The following is a 20,440-nucleotide window of genomic DNA, read 5'->3' on the forward strand; positions in this document are numbered from 1 at the left end:
CCTTCAGAGCTAAAGACACGCTCTTCTGAAGGCACCTTATAATCTTTGGGTTTTATTTTCTAGTGCTCTTGGAGACATTAAAATAGCTGAAGTGAATGTCAAAGGTTTATGCGTGAAGCTCATTAACTCTTCCCTTGACAAAGAACTGGAAATTGGAAATCATATTCTCCGACAAAATGTGGATGGACAAACAGTGTCTCTGTACCAGTTCCTTCCCAATATCATAATGCAGGCCAATTCCACGGTAACAGTGAGTATAAGATATAAATACTATGAACTAGATTTGTTCAGGAAAAACTCATTTACCCAGTCAGATGATGGCTTAGCACCAGTGGTTTCTTCATCCCTTGATCTCTCTGTTAAATGTGATTTTTTGGTTGTTGTTGGTTAATTGTGCCACTTTGTCCATCTCTGGATATAAATTAATACTCATAATTAAGTTTCCATAGCTTTCTTCAATTTGGCATACAGTACTTTGTGCTTTTATGATTTAACTATCAAAATAAAATACCTAAGTTCCTAAAACTAAACAAACATAATCTTTAAAGAAAAAACAAAGAGAGGGTTTGCTTAGGTGACACTGGAGAGTTCCCCCCTTTTTCTTGGGCTTTTCTTTATACCACATACAGTAGCTGTTCAGTTACACAGCTTGACATTACATATTATACAGTCATTATATTTTAAAAACCTCACCTGTTTAGAAAGATGTGTTGCAATAACCCTCTGACATTTATAAAACTATGTTGAACTCCAATGGCAATTGTTATTAACAAACTATTTTCTCACAGGTCTGGGCAGCAGCATCTGAAGCAAAGCACCAGCCACCGTCAGATTTTCTTTGGAAGGAACAAAACAGATTTAGGACAAGCCCAAATTGTACAACAATCCTGTGCAAACCTAATGGTGAAGTCAGTGTCCAGTTCTTTTTTTTTTTGGCTGCGTCAGGTCTTCGTTGCTGCACGCGGGCTTTCTCTAGTTGCGGCGAGCGGGGGCTACTCTTCATCGTGGTGTGCAGGCTTCTCGTTGCGATGGCTTCTCTTGTTGCAGAGCACGGGCTCTAGGCGTGCGGCTTCAGTCGTTGTGGCACGCGGGCTCAGTAGTTGTGGCTCGTGGGCTCTAGAGTGCAGGCTCAGTAGTTGTGGCTTGTGGGCTTAGTTGCTCCTCGGCATGTGGGATCTTCCTGGACCAGGGCTCGAACCCATGTCCCCTGCATTGGCAGGCGGATTCTTAACCACTGCACCACCAGGGCAGCCCCGAGTCTACTGATTTTTAAACAGGGCTAGATATTTTTCACCAACCACATTGTTGTCCTATATGATTTGTAGCCTCTATATTATATGTCAGAAATTTAATAGACATCTTATATGGTTCAATGCCTGGGACTTTCCCAATACACTCTTTTCTATTAGAGATTCAGATATGGAACAGACCATTCCTGTGCAGTAGGAACTCATTGAAGGGCTATTTATATGTACATTATCTCCTTTGATTCTCAGATTATTTAAGCATTTTACAAAGGAAGAAAATGGGGCTTGGAAAGTTAAATGGCTTGCTCAAGGTCACATGATGGGCAAAATGGCAAAAGTAAAATAAAACCAGACAAAAGAGCCTACAAGGTTCATATGGTCAACATTCCAGAGGTGAAATTAAAACTTATCATTTTATCACATTATCACTGTCATTATCGTCAGATGTTTTTAAGCCCCCTATAATACAGGAAGAAATAAAATATTGCCCTTGGCTAGGAAAGGCTTACAATCTAATTGAGAGAGATGGCACTCTAAAGATCATAAACATATTTGCCACGCAAATATCTATGTTTGAGCTGCAAAAAAGGAGAATCCCTAACTGATGAACTGAACCAAAAGTGGGGTTTTCCTGCTGTGATCCATGAAATTAAACCTTTTAAGAAAGATTTCATCTTTCTCTTTCTTTGCTGTAGGCCTAGCCTAGCTGAACTTGCTTTGTGTTGCTTTTATGTCTATTTAGCTGGCAAACAAAGGGTTTTGCAATGGTTACAGCATCAACCCAAACCTCTAATTTTATAAACTAAAAACAGATCACGAGAACAAGTAGAATGATAGGGCACACTTCAGTGCCTAACTTTTCTCATGTTGAACAAAAACATAATTATTAGTCCCTACACATGATTTTTCTGAATAATTTTTGCACGTGTATGTGCACATATATGCCACATATTCAGGAAACCAAAAAAAAACAAAAACAAAACCTGCCCACCTAGGATTCTAGCCTGGAGAATGTGGTTTCCTCTCCATGTCTTTAGTTCTAATGCCCATTTCCCCATCTCAAATAAGATTAGATAGATAGATAGATAGATAGATAGATAGATAGATAGATAGATAGATTCTTAACTATTAAAAATTTAACTTATTAATATTACAACTACTGTTTGCATAGTTCTTTATAGTTACAAAATTCAGTAGCTTAACTGAATCTCACCACACCCTCATATAACACCCTCACCACCACCCTCCCCATTTTACATATGAGGACACAGCCCAAGACAGTAGGTGACTAATCTGCCTGAGGTAATGCAGCTTGTAATTTTCACAACTGGAAACTAAGGCCAGGATGTCTTACTACAGCCTCATCATGTGTTTCACTAATCCTTACGCAGTACGTAAATGACATTACAGTTTGACTTTGAAATTTTATTGCAACAAGCCTATGTCATTTAAAAAAAAAAACCTATCTAACTCCAATAGTATTTCATGTTAATAAATCATTTTTGTTAGGCTGTTGCCTGGTACACTCCTATTCACTGGAAGCAAGCATGGGAGAAATTAGAGACTGACATTGAATGTGACAGATGCTCAGTAGTAAGTCCAACATCTCAAAGGCACATGTTTCATTGGCCAGCAGCTACAACTACAACTAAAGAAAAACAAGATCAATCTAAGAAAGATATCTCAAAATATCAGGTGGAACGAGTTCGAGCTTCTCTTACAAGGTAAAAGTTGCTTGTTTTCTTTTTTTTTTTAATTGAGTCCTTCCCACAATTAATAAGGGCTGAGCTGGTGGGAGTGACTGGCTGACAAGTAGATATATGATGAACAGGTAAATCAATAAAGACCAAAAAACTCCTATTTTGAATAAGACCATAAAAACCATAGTAGCTTTTATGTTTTAAAACATAAAAACACAGCAAGTAGGGTATACTCTTGGGACGATAAAGGCTGGCAATTTTCACTGGGTGATATTAAGACCCCTCTGGTCATTTCATTCCATAACAGCACTGCTGTTAGAGGTAAGGCTGTGGAGTAGTGCAGAGATGAAGTTATCACCACACCTTTAGCAGTGCTTACGTGGAGAAAGATTTGCATCATCTAGAATTTTCATCTTGGATCAAGAGCTGGCTGTGGCTGAAAGAACAGAATTGATGTTATTCATTTGTAGGCAAATGCTTCTGATGTGATAATGGTGCTGCCCACAAAGTCTAGAAAAGCCATATTCTCTGGTCTTGGAATATTCACTCTAATTGAGCTTTCATTATTAATGCCACTGTATGAAGTGCCTTTGGGGTTCAAATTGGGCTTAATTTTTCTTTTACAGAGAAAAAGAAATCCCACCAACCCTTTTCCCCAATCGCAGCCCTTGGTGCCACAGTCCCAATGTCTCTGCACACCCTTACTGTCCCCTGATTGATCCTCACAACACCTACATGACTGAATGCAGCTTAGACAGACAGCCCAGGTCTCAGTCAGCCAAGCCTGATCCAGCCAGGTAAGTCAAAGGGATACTTATTCCAGTGGAGAGTAAGTGGTGAGTGTGTGTGTGTGTGTGTGTGTGTGTGTGTGTGTGTGTGTGTGTGTAGAACTGGTGAAAAGGTGGTTAAGTTGTAAAAGTCTCTAAGTATTACAAAGTATTCATATCCTCAAGAACAGATGGCCTCTAAAGCAAGTACCGTGAGCTGTTCACTTATTTGCTCTAGCACAGCATCTGAGTGCATCAACAAATCCAAAGAACAGCATGGCCAGCAAGAGTACGTAGGCTTCTTGAAGTCTGGTCAAAAGTATATTTTGTTTTTCATTAGGCAGGATAAATTGGTCCGATAAGTTAAGCTGTGCTAAAAAATATCCATCTTTTCCAAACACACTCTAATATTATTCCCAAATTCTTATTCTTTTTCACCCAGAAATTTCTTATTTAAATCCTCTAAATAAAGCTTTTAGAGTTGGTGTTATTAGCCTCGGATCTGTTAATGGATTTCAGGATGTCCATGAATCTGGCTAAACTTGGAGAAAAAAATGTATGCCTATATGATGTTTTCTGGCAAGAAAGTCCATGAGGTTCACCAGATGCTGCCAAATGATTAAGAAGAACTGATTAGACACAGTGCAGATTCTAAGCTGTGGAGAAAGACTTTCATGGAGCAGCTGTATCCTGGTGAGGTTATAATGATTTGCAAACTTATACTTAGCAGAGGGATGCTTTTTTAAATGAAATCTTTGCAGAATCCCAGTATATGAAATGGATAAAAGGAGACCCATCCAAGATGAAGAGTGATTCCCACTACCCACTACACCCATCTTCTTCTTTCCTCCTTCCCTGTGACCTTTGAGACACCTCTCTGGAATCACAGGATTCTGTACACACAGTATAAGAACCACCATGTTAGTATGCTAACACATGTTGGGAAATAGCAACCTCCAAAATAATACCTTTTAGAAGTGGAGTGATGGAAATTCTGTAAATTCCTGAATGTATTCTATCACATAAAATTAAGTATCCTATATCTTTGTGCCTGAGTTTCTTCATCTGTAAAGTAAGAGACTTGTGTCTGATATTTAAAGAGCTCTTTCAGCAATGTTTTATATACACATATACATTTAATATACATATATATAATTTATAGACACACGTACTTAGTACTTTATGAGTTAGATTTGAGATTTCCAAGAAGTACATTCATGTTTTTCGCCAACTAATGATAGCCTTCACTGTTTTACTTATTTTGAACAACTTGTTTTCCAAAGAAATTTGACTTCAAATTTTCTTGTTGCACCTTTCTATAGTGATGGCAACTCACCTTGATTATTCAGTAATTTTTTCTATTCAACATAAATTTCACTGTATTTGTATATTTTTTTATAAATTTATTTATTTATTTTTGGCTGCATTTGGGTCTTCATTGCTGCATGTGGGCTTTCTCTACTTGCGGCGAGCAGGGGTTACTCTTCATGTGGTGCACGAGTTTCTCATTGCAGCGGCTTCTGTTGTTGCAGAACACGGGCTCTAGGCACATGGGCTTCAGTAGTTGTGGCTCGCAGGCTCAGTAGTTGTGGCTCACAGGCTCTAGAGCACAGTCTCAGTAGCTGTGGCACACGGGGTTAGTTGCTCCACAGCACGTGGGATCTTCCCGGACCAGGGCTCGAACCCATGTCCGCTGCATTGGCAGGCGGATTCTTAACCACTGCACCACCAGGGAAGTCCTGTATTTGTATATTATGTAATGACAATTTTAAAAGAGAGTTGCTTTGATACCTTCAGGGTCTCTGTTCATCATTACATACTTTTTAAATTTTCTATTCATTAAATTTTCAATATTAACAGATATACATCAGAATTTTAAGAGTTTTTCTTTGATTTCAATTGAGAAAGATGGCCACAAAGAGACAGATGTTATGAATGACTTGTTGATCATTGATTGGGTAACAGCAGTCCCTGAATCAACAGTTCATTTCCTTGAAAAAATATGTAACATGATTCTTCAAGGGAAAGTTACCTTGCTAATTAGCCAGTCTCTTTTTAATTTGCCTACCATTGGGCTATTTGCTATCAGTAGCACACTCCTCAATAACTGACTAAGAAAAAAAGAGATAAAACAAAAATTCATCAATTTTACTCATAGTTTCTTCAATCCTGCTTCTTCCCCTCTACAGTGATAAATAGGCTAGTTGGCTGAGTTACAGAAGAAAGAATCTCAGTTGCATGTGACTCTTCTACTGGGAATAGCTGCCTTGTTTTTAACTGTGCCTCTCAAATATATTATAGAAGAGCTTAGAGACTAACAATTAAGATAATTTTAAAGAAACATCTACACATCTCATGCTTACTTTATACCAAACACATTTTGTTTTTTTAAACATGTTAAAATACAGATAATATAGAGGATAACGTTAAAAGCACCCATGTACTTATCCTTCAAGATTAATGCATGCTAACATTTTGTCATATTGCTTCACATTACCAAAAATCCCATAAATTTGAAGTCCCCTTTGATCTTCTTTTGAGTTCTGATATGAAATAGGAATAAATCATTCTGGTCCTCATTATCACACTTTAATTACATATATATAATTCATAAAACATGTATAGTATAATTGATGTATTTTTAACTTACATAAATGGCACTAAATATAGCGCATGACACATAATAGCTTAATACATGTTTGATGAAGGACAGACAGAATAGGAGACACTGAAGGTTTTTAAACAGGCATCTTATAGAGTTATATCTGCATTTCAAAGAGAATTTTAGAAGCAGTGTTGAAAATGAAGTGGAGTGGAAAATATTCCAAAATCTAGGAGGAAAGAAGGAAGGAAAGAAAGAATAGAAAAGTAAGAAGAAGAAAAAGAAGAACAAAGCAGGTTAGAAAAAGAGACTGGGGACAAGTCTGTCTTGTAGAGTTATAATTTGAGTCCCAAAAGGACAGGAGAGCAAGACTGGGGCAGAACTAATATTTAAAGAAATAATGACAAAAATCTCAAAAATTGATGAAAGACATCAAGCCACAGAAACAAGAAAAATAAATTCTAAGCAGCACAAATCCAAAGGAAGCTACACCTATATAATGAAGTTTATAATAAAACTTCAGAAAACCAAATAATGGAAGTCAGAAGACAATGGAATGAAATCTTCAGTGCGCTAATGTACTAAAAAGAACTACTATCCTAGAGTTCTACACCAAGCAAAAATCAACTTCAAAAAATAAGGTGAAATAAAGACATTCTCAGGCAAACAAAAGCTGACAGAATTCATCAACAGCAAACCCACATTAAGGAAATACTTCAACTACAAAGAAAATGATCTTAGAAGGAGGCACAGAGATGTTGGAAGAAGTGAAAAAAAAATGCAGAGTCAAAACATGGATCAACATAAATGAATATTCACTACACAAAACAATGCTAATATTGCCTCATAGGGTTTAAAATATAGAGAGAATTTAAATACATGACAACTGTATTAGTTTCACAGGGCTACCATAACAAAGTACCATAAACTCGGTGGTTTAAAACAATAAATCTATTCTCTCACAGTTCTGGAGACCAGAAGTCAAATCAAGTTGTCACCAGAGCCAAACACTCTCTCTCTGAAGGTTTTAGGGGATTATCCTTCCTTGCCTCTTCCTACCTTCTGTTGGTTGCTGGCATTCCTTGGTATTTCTTGTCTTGTAGATACATCACTCTAACCTCTGCCTCCATCTTCACATGATCTGTGTATCTGTGTCCATACTTCCTTTCTTTTAAGGACACCAGTCATTGGATTAAGGCACACTCTAATCTAGTATGACCTCATCTTAACTTGATTACATCTACAAAGACCCAGTTTCCAATTCACAACTTCAAGGGCTTAGGACTTCAACATATATTAAGGAGGGACACAATTAACCTATAATAACAACAGCAATAGCACAAAAACTGGGAGGGGAGTAAATGGAGTTAAAGTACTCTAAATTCCATGATTTGTCCAATAAGTTGTAAAGGTAACAATTTATATTAGACTTTAGTAAATTAAGTGTGCATGCTGGAATCTGGGATAAACACTAAAAGAATAGTATATGAATGTTGTGTTTCTGACATGACATATGTCATACTTTCATTATCATTCATTTCAAAATATATTCTAATTTTCAATGTGACCTTCTTTGATACATGGGTTATTTGGGAATGATATATCACAAACAAAGTGGATTTATTTCAAGAATGCAAAGTTGGTTCAAGCTCTGAAAATTAATTAATTAGTTAACAGAATAAAGAAAATTATAACCATCTCAATAGAAAAATCATTTGATAAAATTCAATACCCACCCGTGAGGAGAGAACCTTAGAAAATTAGGATTATAAAGAATTTCCTTTATATCTACAAAAATCCTAATGCAAACTATCATACTAAATGGTGAAGTAATTGAAGTTTTCCCCTTGAGATTCAGCTCAAGGCAAGAATTCTCTTTATGATTACTTCTGTTCAGCATTGTACTAGAAGTCCGAGTGCAATAAGGCAAGAAAAATGAATTTACAACTATCCCATAATTCATCAGTTTTATTCCCAGGAATCATATATGCCTAACAAATACATACACATGTGGACCAAATGACAAATACAATAATCATAGCAACTCTATTTGTATTAGCCAAAAAGTAGAAGCAATCCAATTGTTCATGAAAAATAACACGGATAAGTTATGATATATTAATACAATCCCATAAGCAATGAAACTAACTACTGTTACATGCAATAACACCATTGAATCATATAAGCATGATATTGAACAAAAGATGCCATAACGAAAGGAACATATATTATACGATTCCGTTTATATAAAATTCAAAAACATACAAAACTATGCCATGGTGTTAAAGGTCAGAATAGTGTTATCTCTGGAAGAAAGAAAGGAATAGTACTTGAAGGTTACACAAAACTGCTTCTAGAATACTAACAATATTCCATTTCTTGATCTGAGTGGTGTTTACATGAATCACTGTTTTCATCGTGCTGTGCAGTTATGACTTGTGAACTTTTCTGCATGTATACTTATAAAAGTTTATTTTTAGAAACTTGATGACAAAGAAAAGGAAAATTAGAAAGGGAAGAAAGCATAGTTACAGTAATGAGCACTGACAACTTATACTCTGACAAGGAAGGAGAAAGAAAACCTAAAAAAATAGACTGATGAGCTCAAAATAAATGTGAATATGAGGTTTATTTAGCGTAGGAGAAAAATAGTCTTACCTGAAATATGTCTAAGCATATCAATATATTGCAATGTATTAGTCTTATTATAGTTCATCAGAGTGCAGTCATTTCCAGGAACATCTCATGGCAGAGATGGCTAATTACTGCCCTTAAACCATTGTTCCTTTAGACACAAGACCCATAGGTCCAGGGAAACCTAAACTCATGGCCACCAAGAATAAAGCCTGTTTTTCTCAGTCTCTGTATGTAGGCGGAACCACGTGTCTACATTCTGTATGATAGAATGTGAACAGAAATTGTGTACACAGCATCTGGATCATGCCCTTGGACAGTGTGCTCCTCTGTGTCACCTCTGTGCCATTATTACAGGGTGGAGCTGCCATCTTTCAACTCAGGGATGAAGCCATGTGTTGAGGATAGAAAAGCCATCCTAAATGCCCTGTATTGGCACATCTCCAGACTAAGTGAGAGAGAAACCATCTTGTGTCGGCCATTGTTAAGTCTAAACGAGATGGCCCACGTGGGATCACTACCATTTAGTTTCACTTAACAGACTACTTATCAAAAAGAAAACAAAAATCTCAGCTAGAAAGGACATTTTTAAGACAATTAGGTAAATTTAAACATAGAATGAATGTTAGATATTGACAAATCATTGTTCTTTCCTTAGGCGTGTTAATTTTATTGAGGTTATATTCGTTGTTCATAGATCCATATAGAAATCTTTACTTGATTCCTAACGGTTTGGTATGGTATAAGCATAGATAGATAATGCAAATGTGCCAAAATATTAACTAGTGAATCTGGGTGACAGGTATACAGATGTGGTTGTATTATCCCTTCATATTTTCTGTATGTATAGAATCTTCTACAATAAAAATTTGAAAAAATAAAAAACAAGAGAGACATTTTTGATAGAATGTAGTATGCACTTGGAGATATTAGAGCAGGAGTCCCCAACCCCTGGGCCACGGACTGGTACTGGTCTGTGGCCTGTTAGGAACAGGGCCGCACAGCAGGAGGTGAGTGGCAGGCAAGCAAGCAAAGCTTCATCGGTATTTACAGCCGCTCCCCATCGCTCGCATTACCGCCTGAGCTCCGCCTTCTGTCAGATCAGCGGCTGCATTAGATTCTCATAGGAGGGCGAACCCTACTGTGAACTGCGCATGCGAGGGATCTAGGTTGTGCGCTCCTTATGAGAATCTAATGCCTGATGATCTGAGGGGGAGCTGAGGCGGTGATGCTAGTGCTGGGGAGCGGCTGCAAATACAGATTATCATTAGCAGAGAGGTCTGACCGCACAGAGACCACAATAAATCAACTGCTTGCAGACTCATATCAGAACCCTATCAGTGAGTGGCAAGTGACAATTAAGCTGCATCTGGTGGCAGGCTTTATAGTGGCAAGTGAGTTGATGTACTTCAATTGTACAGCTGCATCTGGTGGCAGGTTTTAAGTCAGAATCCACTTATTTTAGTCCTTGCCTGGCCCACCCATTATTTTATTTACCACTTCTGTCCGCGCTTCTTTCGCACACTGTGCACTTCTCTCAGTCACAGTTTTGGTGAGCCCACAAATGAGTAAAAAACAAATGTCGCTGGAGAGCTTCTTTGAAAAGGGGGAAAGACCCAATGATGAGATAGCAGAAGACTCTAAGACTGCCAACAAAATGAAAGCTGTATTTAAAAGAAAGTACCAAGAGTCCTATTTAAATACGGGTTCATTGCAACAGGTAATTCACATTCTCCAAGCCCGCTTTGTATAATATGTGGCGACCAGCTATCCAATGAAGCCATGAAACCTTCAAGACTGCTTCACCACATGGAGACCAAGCACCCTGCATTAAAAGACAAGCCTTTGGAGTTTCTCAAAAGAAGAAAACATGAACACGAAGAACAGAAGCAATTATTGAAGGCCACCACTTCCTCAAATGTGTCTGCACTGAGAGCATCATTCTTAGTGGCTAACCGCATTGCTAAAGCTGAGAAGCCCTTAGTATTGGTGAAGAGTTGATCCTGCCTGCTGCTAAGGATATTTGTCATGAACTTTTAAGAGAGGCTGCAGTTCAAAAGGTGGCACGTGTTCCTCTTTCGGCTAGCACCATAACTAGATGAATAGATGAAATAGCAGAGGATACTGAGGCACAATTGTTAGAGAGGATTAATGAGTCACTGTGGTATGCAATCCAGGTTGACAAGTCTACTGATGTTGACAAGGCAACAATGCTTGTTTTTGTGCGATATATTTTTCAGGAGGATGTGCATGAAGATATGTTATGTGCACTTTTGTTGCCAACCAACACCACAGCCGTTGAATGATTACATAACAGGAAAACTGAATTGGTCACTTTGTGTCGGTATATGCACAGACGGAGCGGCTGCCATGACTGGACGGCTTTCTGGTTTCACTACTCAGGTCAAAGAGGTTGCTTCTGAATATGAGTCTATGCACTGTGTCATCCATAGAGAAATGCTGGTTAGCCGAAAAATGTCACCTGAACTTAACAGTGTTTGGCAGGATGTGATTAAAATTACCAACCACATTAAAGTACACGACCTTAACTCACGTCTGTTCACGCAGCTCTGTGAGGAGATGGACGCAGAGCACACACGTCTTCTCTGATACACACAAGTGAGATGGCTTTGTAAAGGTAGATCACTGGCCACAGCTTTTGAGTTATGAGAGCCACTCCAGAGATTACTTTTAGAAAAACAGTCACCGCTGGAAGCACACTTCAGTGACACAGAATGGGTCGCAAAACTTGCTTACTTGTGTGACATATTCAACCTGCTCAATGAACGCAATGTCACTTCAGGGGAGAACGACAACTGTGTTCAAGTCAGCAGGTAAAGTGGCTGCATTCAAAGCCAAACTGGAATTATGGGGGCGACGAGTGAACATTGGGATTTTTGACATGTTTCAAACATTAGCAGAGATTTTGAAAGAGACTGAACCAGGGCCTTCTTTCTCCCAGCTGGGGCATGCTCACCTGTCTCAGCTTTCAAAAGAGTTTGAGCATTACTTCCCAACCACAAAAGACCCCTGAACGGGGAAGGAATGGATCCGCAACCCATCTGTGAATAAGCCAGGTGAACTGGCTTTGTCCGTGCTAGAAGAGGATCAACTGCTTGAGATCGCAAATGACGGTGGCCTTAAAAGTAGGTGTGAGACAACTTCAAATCTCCATACGTTCTGGATTGAAGTCAAGGTGGAATATCCTGAGATTGCCACAAAAGCACTGAAAAGCCTGCTTTCATTTCCAACTTCCTATCTTTGTGAAGCAGGGTTTTCTGCAGTGACAACAACCAAAGCGAGGTTACGGAGTAGACTGAACATAAGCAGCACACTTCGGGTGTCACTGTCTCCCATCACCCCCAGATGGGACCATCTAGTTGCAGGAAAACAAGCTCAGGGCTCCCACTGATTCTGCATGATGGTGAGTTGTATAATTATTTCATTATATATTACAATGTAATAAGAATAGAAATAAAGTGTGCAATAAATGTAATGCGCTTGAATCATCCCAAAACCATCCTCCCACCATCCCCCACCCCCCTAGGCCGTCCGTGGAAAAATTGTCTTCCACGAAACTGGTCCCTGGTGCCAAAAAGGTTGGGGACCGCTGTATTAGAGCACAGAGGCAAGGCACTGCCCACAGCATAATAGAGTCGCTCTTGGAAAGGCTATGGACCCTTTAACAAAGCAGATGTGTTTGCACTGTTCTGCCGCCATTGTTCCCAGTGCAAGCATGAGCTTTCTTCTTGCTGAAAATAGCTGACAGACTGTGGACAACTTGGTCAGATTTCTTCTGTAACTCGAATCAAATGGCAGAAACTAGCCGGCAGAGATTATCCTACAGACATTGCTTTAAGCTAACAGTGTGGAGGTGTGTGCCCTTTTTAAGGCACTGTATTTGCACACTGTCTAATACGCTTGCCTATCATCTGTCATCCATGTTACACACTGCAGTGGCATTCATTTTAATTGTGGACTCCACAGCTGCTACCGTCTTCCATACAGATGTTATTATAGTAATAATAACAATAATGTTCCTTAGATTCTGAGGGTTGCAAAGTCACACTTTAAAAATCAATCTGTTAGAAAACAAATGAAACTAGAACATAGATAACAGTATGCAGGAATGGAACAGTTAAAATCTCATCAGTGTAAGCTCTATAGTAAGATCACATTTATGGAATTTTACTTTAGACTGTGGGTCTGACTCATTGCATTTCAATAGATCCAGCCTATTTGTTCTGGGATCAAAGTAGTTTTTTCCGATAAGAATATACTTCCAGAGCTTCCCTGGTGGCGCAGTGGTTGAGAATCCGCCTGCCAATGCAGGGGACACGGGTTTGAGCCCTGATCCAGGAAGATCCCACATGCCGCGAAGCAACTAAGCCCGTGAGCCAAAACTACTGAGCCTGTGCTCTGGAGGCCGTGAGCCACGGCTGCTGAGCCCACACACCACAACTACTGAAGCCCGTGCGCCTAGAGCCCGTGCTCTGTAACAAGAGAAGCCACCGCAATGAGAAGCCCGCGCACCACAACGAAGAGTAGCCCCCTCTCGCCGCAACTAGAGAAAAGCCCTCACACAGCAATGAAGACCCAACACAGCCAAAAATAAATAAATAAATAAAATAAATATAAAAATTAAAAAAGAATATACTTCCAATCCATGATGGTAACAAAGCAAAACAAATACAAGTTTGAAATAAATTTTCTTTATGCATCCTTCATATTAGTATCTGTTCTGTTTACTCGTGTTTAGACCTGTATTGCATTGTTTACATTTACCAGATTAAGAATTTGGAACGTCGAACGTCACTTCTATGACTGGCCAGATTTTCAGTTAATATATGTGTGTGTATGTATATATACATATATACATATGGCAGTATTAGTCAACAATATAACTAGAAATTGTATGAATTGATATATAGAAATTTTAAAACGAAATACCTGACTATCCTGTGGAATATAGAAGGCCAATTACTTGGACCTCTTACAATCACACTGAATAGAAAATAATTACTTGTAGGAACACTACAAAATGCCAAGGGTTTCAGTTCATTTTTTGTTATCAAATAATAACATCAAAAAAGTAGGAAATCTTTTATAAAGGAAAATCATATTAAATCATGTATTTAAAAGTAATGATTTTTCTCTTCTGTTGCTTGATTTCAGAAAATTCCGATTGCAATATCACAATACTTCTGTAGGAGTTTCTTTTTTAAAAAAATAAACAAGTGAGAACCATTTATATGTCTCTTCTTAGAGCTGAAATAAAGGTTTCTTTAATGACCGTATAAAGAATTCCGAGGTATTAGTCTTAATGACAGAATGATTGTGTAACTTCATGACTAGGTCTTTTATTTCAAAACATTTCAACATTACACAACAAAAGTATTTTAAAGTTATGAAAGATTATAATCTCATTTATGGAAATATGTCATTAAGGATCCATTTCTTCACACAAGTAAAAAAAATACTATTTTAGGAAGTCAGAGTATTCAGATTAAAGTTACTAAGTGTTAAATATTTGGGGCTCAAATAACCCCAAGAAATTACCATCATACTCTGAAATGGAAACAAACACCACTACCAGTGGTGTTAATGATGGGATTCATCATTAAACTTAAAGAAATTATAGACGGGAATTTTCTATAAGTGTTTTTAGCTCTAAAATACAGTACTTTGCTGAAGAACTCGCTTTCAGGGTGCAATTCAAAACCTTCATCCTCAGGCTAGTCAGTCTGGAAGGACACACATAAAATATTTAATCTGTTTCAGGCCAACAAATTGCTCCAGAAGATGAGAAGTGATGACTAGATTGTTCTATCTAAACCACTGCCTATGTAAGGAAAATATCTTAGAAGCCTGTTTATATTCCAGGTCCATAACTCACTATTCAGAAAGTTTACCCTGTGATGTGTCAAACAGCATCCTGATTCATTGGATTTAGAACCCTATTAGTGGCTGAGGGAAACACTGTGTTAAATAGAAACACCCTGCACTTCTGTTACTCTTCCTTGCCAATCACATTTTCACATCCAGCTTCTGGATATTGTTTATTTGTAATCAAATACTAGCAATTTCACTTGATAGTTCTTCTTCTGAGCTCACAGAGAAAAAGAAAGGGTTGGGTATAACTGAAGAGCTTTCCTGTAGTGGTTTTTTCCAGAGAAGCTCATTGTTGTCTGTACCTAGAGCATTATTTTTCTTCCCTTTCATATTTTACAAGAATAAAATAACATCTCATTGCTGGGCTGGAAGTAATTTGTACTTGGGGTCATCCATCCAGCACTATTTCAGCGTGATACACTTTTTTTTTTAATGTAGGAATTATATTTCAACAAAGTGACTTTCAATCCCTGACTAAATATATGAAAGTGAGGGAGGTCACCACTCTACCCTGGTGATGAATCAGCCACCTCATTCATCACCAGAGTAGAGCCGCCAAAATTGGCCGGCTAGGCGGTGTCTGCTTCTGTCCACACATCTCCTTGTATATCCCTCCTGATGAAGCCTTATTCCTGTACCTCCCTTCACTAGCTACTTCATCATTGCGGCTGCTGGAATTGTAGAAAGCATTTGAGGAATTTTACAGGCTGGTAAAATTATTCTGCAACTTCAGTTTTAAAAAATATATCTTCCAGATATTTCTTCTCTCAAAGTTTTAATTAATTATATCTTGAAATTTATGTTTCCTTTTAAAATGACTCATTGAAAACGTGGACTTAATAATCAAATAATACTTTTCAAGTGGTATTTAAACCCTTTAGTTCAAGTTACCATTATATACTGTCCTTAAACCTTAGATTTCTTCTTCAAATGAAAGATAATCCTTTTGTTGTTAGTTTATTCCATGGTTTGTTTTAATGTGAAAAATCAATGCTTGGCATATAGGACTGGATCCTTCCCATCCCCCTAACCGCCCCCCACCCTCCTTTTTGGGTTTGCAGAGATCAAGGAAAAACAGGACGTCTGAGTTATAAAAGCAATAGGCAGTCAGTTCAACTTTTAAAGGTAAGTATATAAAGATATTGCAAATTTGCCTTCTTTGCAGAAAACTAATGACTAAAATAATTTGTAGATACATCTTTAAGAGCCATCAGAACATGGATTGTTCTCATATATCCTGTAGTGATTAATTTTCTGTTAAATATTTATGTTGCTTTTGGAGTCATCAGTTTTTGTCGTCTCTGTTTTATGATAAACTTTTTAAGAATGGGAAACAAAGAAATATCACATCTTTACTTTTTGCCCTATATCCTCATCCTACCCTTGCTGATGGACAAGTAAGAGTGACTGAAATCCAGACTCACTTCAAATACTAAAAAATCAATTTTACAACTATACCAGTACATTTTAATTCCTATGAGCAACAGATTATTAATAGCATAACAGAAGTTATTCTGGTTAAAGAGACTGCAGAAGCTCTCTAGTTGTGTGTCTTTTAAATGGTGATGAAAGGGAAGATTAAGAACTCTGGCCTCTGCTCCTCAGTTGATAAATGACTTTGCATCATTTAATCAGTCACTTCTTACATTGCCTCATCTTTTTCGTGCTGATATCAACATCTACGTAATTGAGGAAGATTTCAATGGCTTTCTGTTTTGTAAGTGGTTGTGTTTAGCTCTTCCCCAAAGTGCTGATGACAAGGTGATTTTTGGTCAAGGAATCCTTTTGGTCAGTGTTCTTCTCTAGTTGACATCCTTTGTTGCCCTAGTCCATGACTAATCTACTTATATGTCTTCTTGCTCTTTTTTTTCTGACTAAGCTTTAGATTCACTCCTTGATTTAAGAATAAAGTTACAGCCACCCGATCCCCAACTTGTTAGTATTCTAAACTCTGCTGGCAGAAGTGACTTTACTTCTCTACACAGCCTGCTGGCCTTGCACGGTCCCACTAGCTACCCACGTCTGTGTACCAACCTTTCCAGTTTTCTCCGATTGCTCAGCTGTTCAACTTCTTTCAGCTTGTCTCTTCCTAGGTTTTTCCTAATCAACATCTATTTTTCTGAAGGTTACCTACTTTTTTACAAGCCCTCTCTCTCCATTTCTATAGCCTCATTATCCTTGAGCTTCCAAACTCTTAAAAAGGTGATTGCTACCTCTTCCTATTCTTCTGAGAAACTTTCTTCTCAGACACTTCTCGTAGAACATTGGGACTGTAAAGGGGTTTATTACAGCCACTTCATTTTAGAGCAAAAGAAACAGAAGTCTGTAGAGACAAGTTACCAAAATTCACCTAGTAATCAACCACAGGGTCAAAATAAAACTAAAGATTTTTTAATTGCAAAAAGCTGAAGAATCCAGCCTTGGCCTCCACTGATATAATCTCTGCTCCCAGAAGTCTTAGAGTTTTATCTATACCGAGATCCATTTCTTCCAGTTGGCATAGCCCTGAGCAGCATGTCGTTGAAATGCAAAGGATGGGATCTGAAATCTGCCATAGACATTAGCCACCAGCCCTTCTACAATTCAATTTCCCTTCACTTCTGTAGCCAGAAGGGAATTATACTGAATACTGAATGTGCAGTTGAGTTTTATTATACACAAAAACAAGGATTTTTTTGTTGTTGTTGGTTTTGGTTGGAAAAAAATGTTCTGAATCCTCTCATGGGATATTGAATAACATAATTTTGGCAAAAATTTTTAGCCTCTGTTGGTCTTCCTCAGTCATTATTCTGCTTAACTACCATGGTCACAGATTTGTTCACTGAACCTCTCTGTGGGAGATTCTTTGGTAGTTCTGATTTTTTTTTTTTCACCCACTCTGTTTTGAAAAGTTCTAGGTTCCTTGGATGCCTTACTTTTGTCTTCTCAGAGCCTCCATCCCCATCTGGTGACATCTTTAGGATGGACCATCAGTGTGCTCTCAGAATATTTCTGAGGTCGTTACTAGGAGCAAAGTTTTACTTCATTTGTCAGTGAATAATTTCTGTATTACAGTCAGCTCCTGAGTCTGGTATATCTATTCATGGAAAACTGTTCAGAGACAAAGTCATCATTCAGTTCTCAATGGTATTCACGACCATTCCTTGGTGACTTGTATTGTTACACATTTGTACAGGATTTCACGGTTTTCACATTATCTTGTTTGAACCTATGAGGTAGGTAGGGCTGATATTATCTCCCTTTTATGGCTGAAGAAACTTCAGCTCAGTGAGATTCAGTGACTTTCCTAAAGTCACTTAGATAGTAACTGGCAAAGTGAAGACTAGAATCTTAGCCTAACGCCAACACTCTTCCACATCACTCTGCTAATCAAGCATTAAGATTGTCTTGATTGGGACTTCCCTGGTGGTGCAGTGGTTAAGAATCCGCCTGCCGATGCAGGGGGCGTGGGTTTGAGCCCTGGTCCGGGAAGATCCCACATGCCGCAGAGCAACTAAGCCCGTGCACCACAACTACTGAGCCTGCACTCTAGAGCCCACGTGCCACAACTACTGAGCCCACGTGCCACAACTACTGAAGCCCACGCGCCTACAGCCCATGATCCGCAACAAGACAAGCCACCGCAATAAGAAGCTCGCACAATGAAGAGTAGCCCCCGCTCGCCGCAACTGGAGAAAGCCCGCGTGCAGCAATGAAGACCCAATGCAACCAAAAATAAATAAATAAAGATTGTCTTGATCTACAAAAAAAGAGTTGGCTACTGTGAGACTCTTAAGACTTCTCCATACACCAAAAAAGATTCAAGTCCTATTTCCAAAATTGCTAAGTTAAGAGTGTCAATTATTGGTACAAACACAGAAAATCAAAGTTCAATCTCTAGATTCTTTAACTGCTAATCACATGTCTATGCTACAATTGAATAACTCCATGCCATTGCACTTGGAGTCACAGCTCTCAAACGCTCTCTTTGCTTAGTTCTTTGCAAGGAATGTGTGAGAGTTCTGCTGTCTGACTAATGGGCAGTGCCGATGGGTAATGCCACAGAATGCTGCAGAAACAGAACTTTCCACAGCTTAGAGTAGAGAACTCTAGCAAGGCCACATCATGTCCCACCTGCCACATGAACTCTCAAATTGCTAGGAGACACGAGCAATCTAGGATGGAGAATAAAGAGGGAAGAAGGATCAGGGGCAGGAGTGGGACTTGTTACGTATCACCAGCACTGTCCTCAAGAGTGTGCAGTTGATTAGGACCTGGGAAGACAGCACCAAAATTGCAAGCATGGGATATTGAGTTCACAACTGGCAAAAGTTCTTACACTTACAAGATACTCTCGTGTATTGTATTAGGACTCCTAATAAAGTACCAGTGATACCATCCTTCCATGAACTGATATGTGTTCACACAATACTTATTGTTCTGAATGGACCAAATTGGACAACTCAAACACGGGGTGTCCTTCTAGCCCTCCACTGAACCTTCCTTAGGACCCTGGCAAGAACCTTCCATAACAATTTCTCCTCCTGGGGACAGTTTTTATGAGTGAGTATTTAACTCATAAATAGTGAGTTTTAAGAGTCAGTATTTAACAGCATAGAAAGGAGGACTAATACTTAATACTTTTTAATATGAAACCTTGCTAAAGGAGTTTTGAAAGTCTAATGATTAAATTTTCTGATGTCAGTGTTTTCTATCTGTATTTTGTTATATATCCCTTCCATATATGTACTAATATCGTTCTCCTCTCTACCCTCAAAGTGGTCTATTTCCAAAATTCTTCAGTCAGTTGAAATTTCATGAATATTTGTTTCCTATAACTTCTTTCCTTCAAAGTCTGTCAGCTACCCTGTTCTCTGTCTTCCCAGCCTCACCTTACTGTGCCATGGCTAGGCTGTACGGGAGGAATAAAAAGACCTGCAATCTAGACTTTTCACCATGCTGGGTCAGAGGTATTCCATAGTTTAAAGGAAACCACATGCCCATGCAGATGTCTCTAGCTCCATTTCCACAGAGGAGGGTAGAATATAAACATCTCAGGCTGAGGAGTCTCCTGCTAAGTCTCTTAGAGAAGCCTCAAGCAATTGCAAACAGAGAAACAAAACTTTCTCTTCTTTATTACATTTGTGTGCATGTTACCTGGTATATTTTAAATCTGGGGCACATCTTAGATATTTAATGGCAAAGATAATTAGGTACTACTTAAGTACCACCAAGAAGGAAATGAAGGGTGTGAACATTTAGAAACAAGTCATTAAGCTGGTTGTCTCAGAATCATTTTGATCTTCGTATTTTAATTCGTGTTTTAATTAAATAATCTGATAGAGCTACTTTTTTTTTTTTACAATTCTCACTTCTTAGTCTTTGGAGATCTTATTCTATACCCATCAAGAGTATAGAAGCTGAAAAACTAATGAACTTGCTCATTTTTAATGTTGACCTTCTTTATAGGCAGAAGGTATGATTGCTTCAGTTTCTGAGAACAAATCCTGTCTATACCTGGTAGCCCAGCTTAATTTAATTTAATTTCTGTTTATTTATATAACATATGCAGGAAGATGGGGCATATGCAGTCTTGGAATGTGAGAAGGAGCAAGAAAA

The 20,440-nt window shown here is 38.4% G+C and overlaps 1 protein-coding gene across 9 annotated transcripts in view; it reads left to right on the forward strand.

Annotated features, from left to right (window-relative positions):
• LMNTD1 (lamin tail domain containing 1) overlaps window positions 1-20,127 on the forward strand; it is a 437,115-nt gene extending 416,988 nt beyond the window's left edge. For 8 of the 9 annotated variants that reach the window (XM_082419810.1, XM_082419814.1, XM_082419811.1 and 5 more), the window contains 5 exons: window positions 64-250; window positions 789-908; window positions 2,757-2,971; window positions 3,574-3,744; window positions 15,904-20,127. In XM_082419810.1, coding sequence (XP_082275936.1) covers window positions 64-250; window positions 789-908; window positions 2,757-2,971; window positions 3,574-3,744; window positions 15,904-15,979 — 769 coding nt within the window. In that variant the 3' untranslated portion in view covers window positions 15,980-20,127. Of the gene's footprint in view, window positions 1-63; window positions 251-788; window positions 909-2,756; window positions 2,972-3,573; window positions 3,745-4,156; window positions 5,132-15,903 lie in introns of those variants that run through there. The other variant, XM_082419812.1, reaches the window with a different exon arrangement.
• The last annotated feature ends 313 nt before the right edge of the window (window positions 20,128-20,440 follow it).

This window comes from Balaenoptera physalus (assembly GCF_965194825.1).
Source record: "Balaenoptera physalus genome assembly, chromosome: 13".
Lineage (NCBI taxonomy): Eukaryota > Metazoa > Chordata > Mammalia > Artiodactyla > Balaenopteridae > Balaenoptera > Balaenoptera physalus.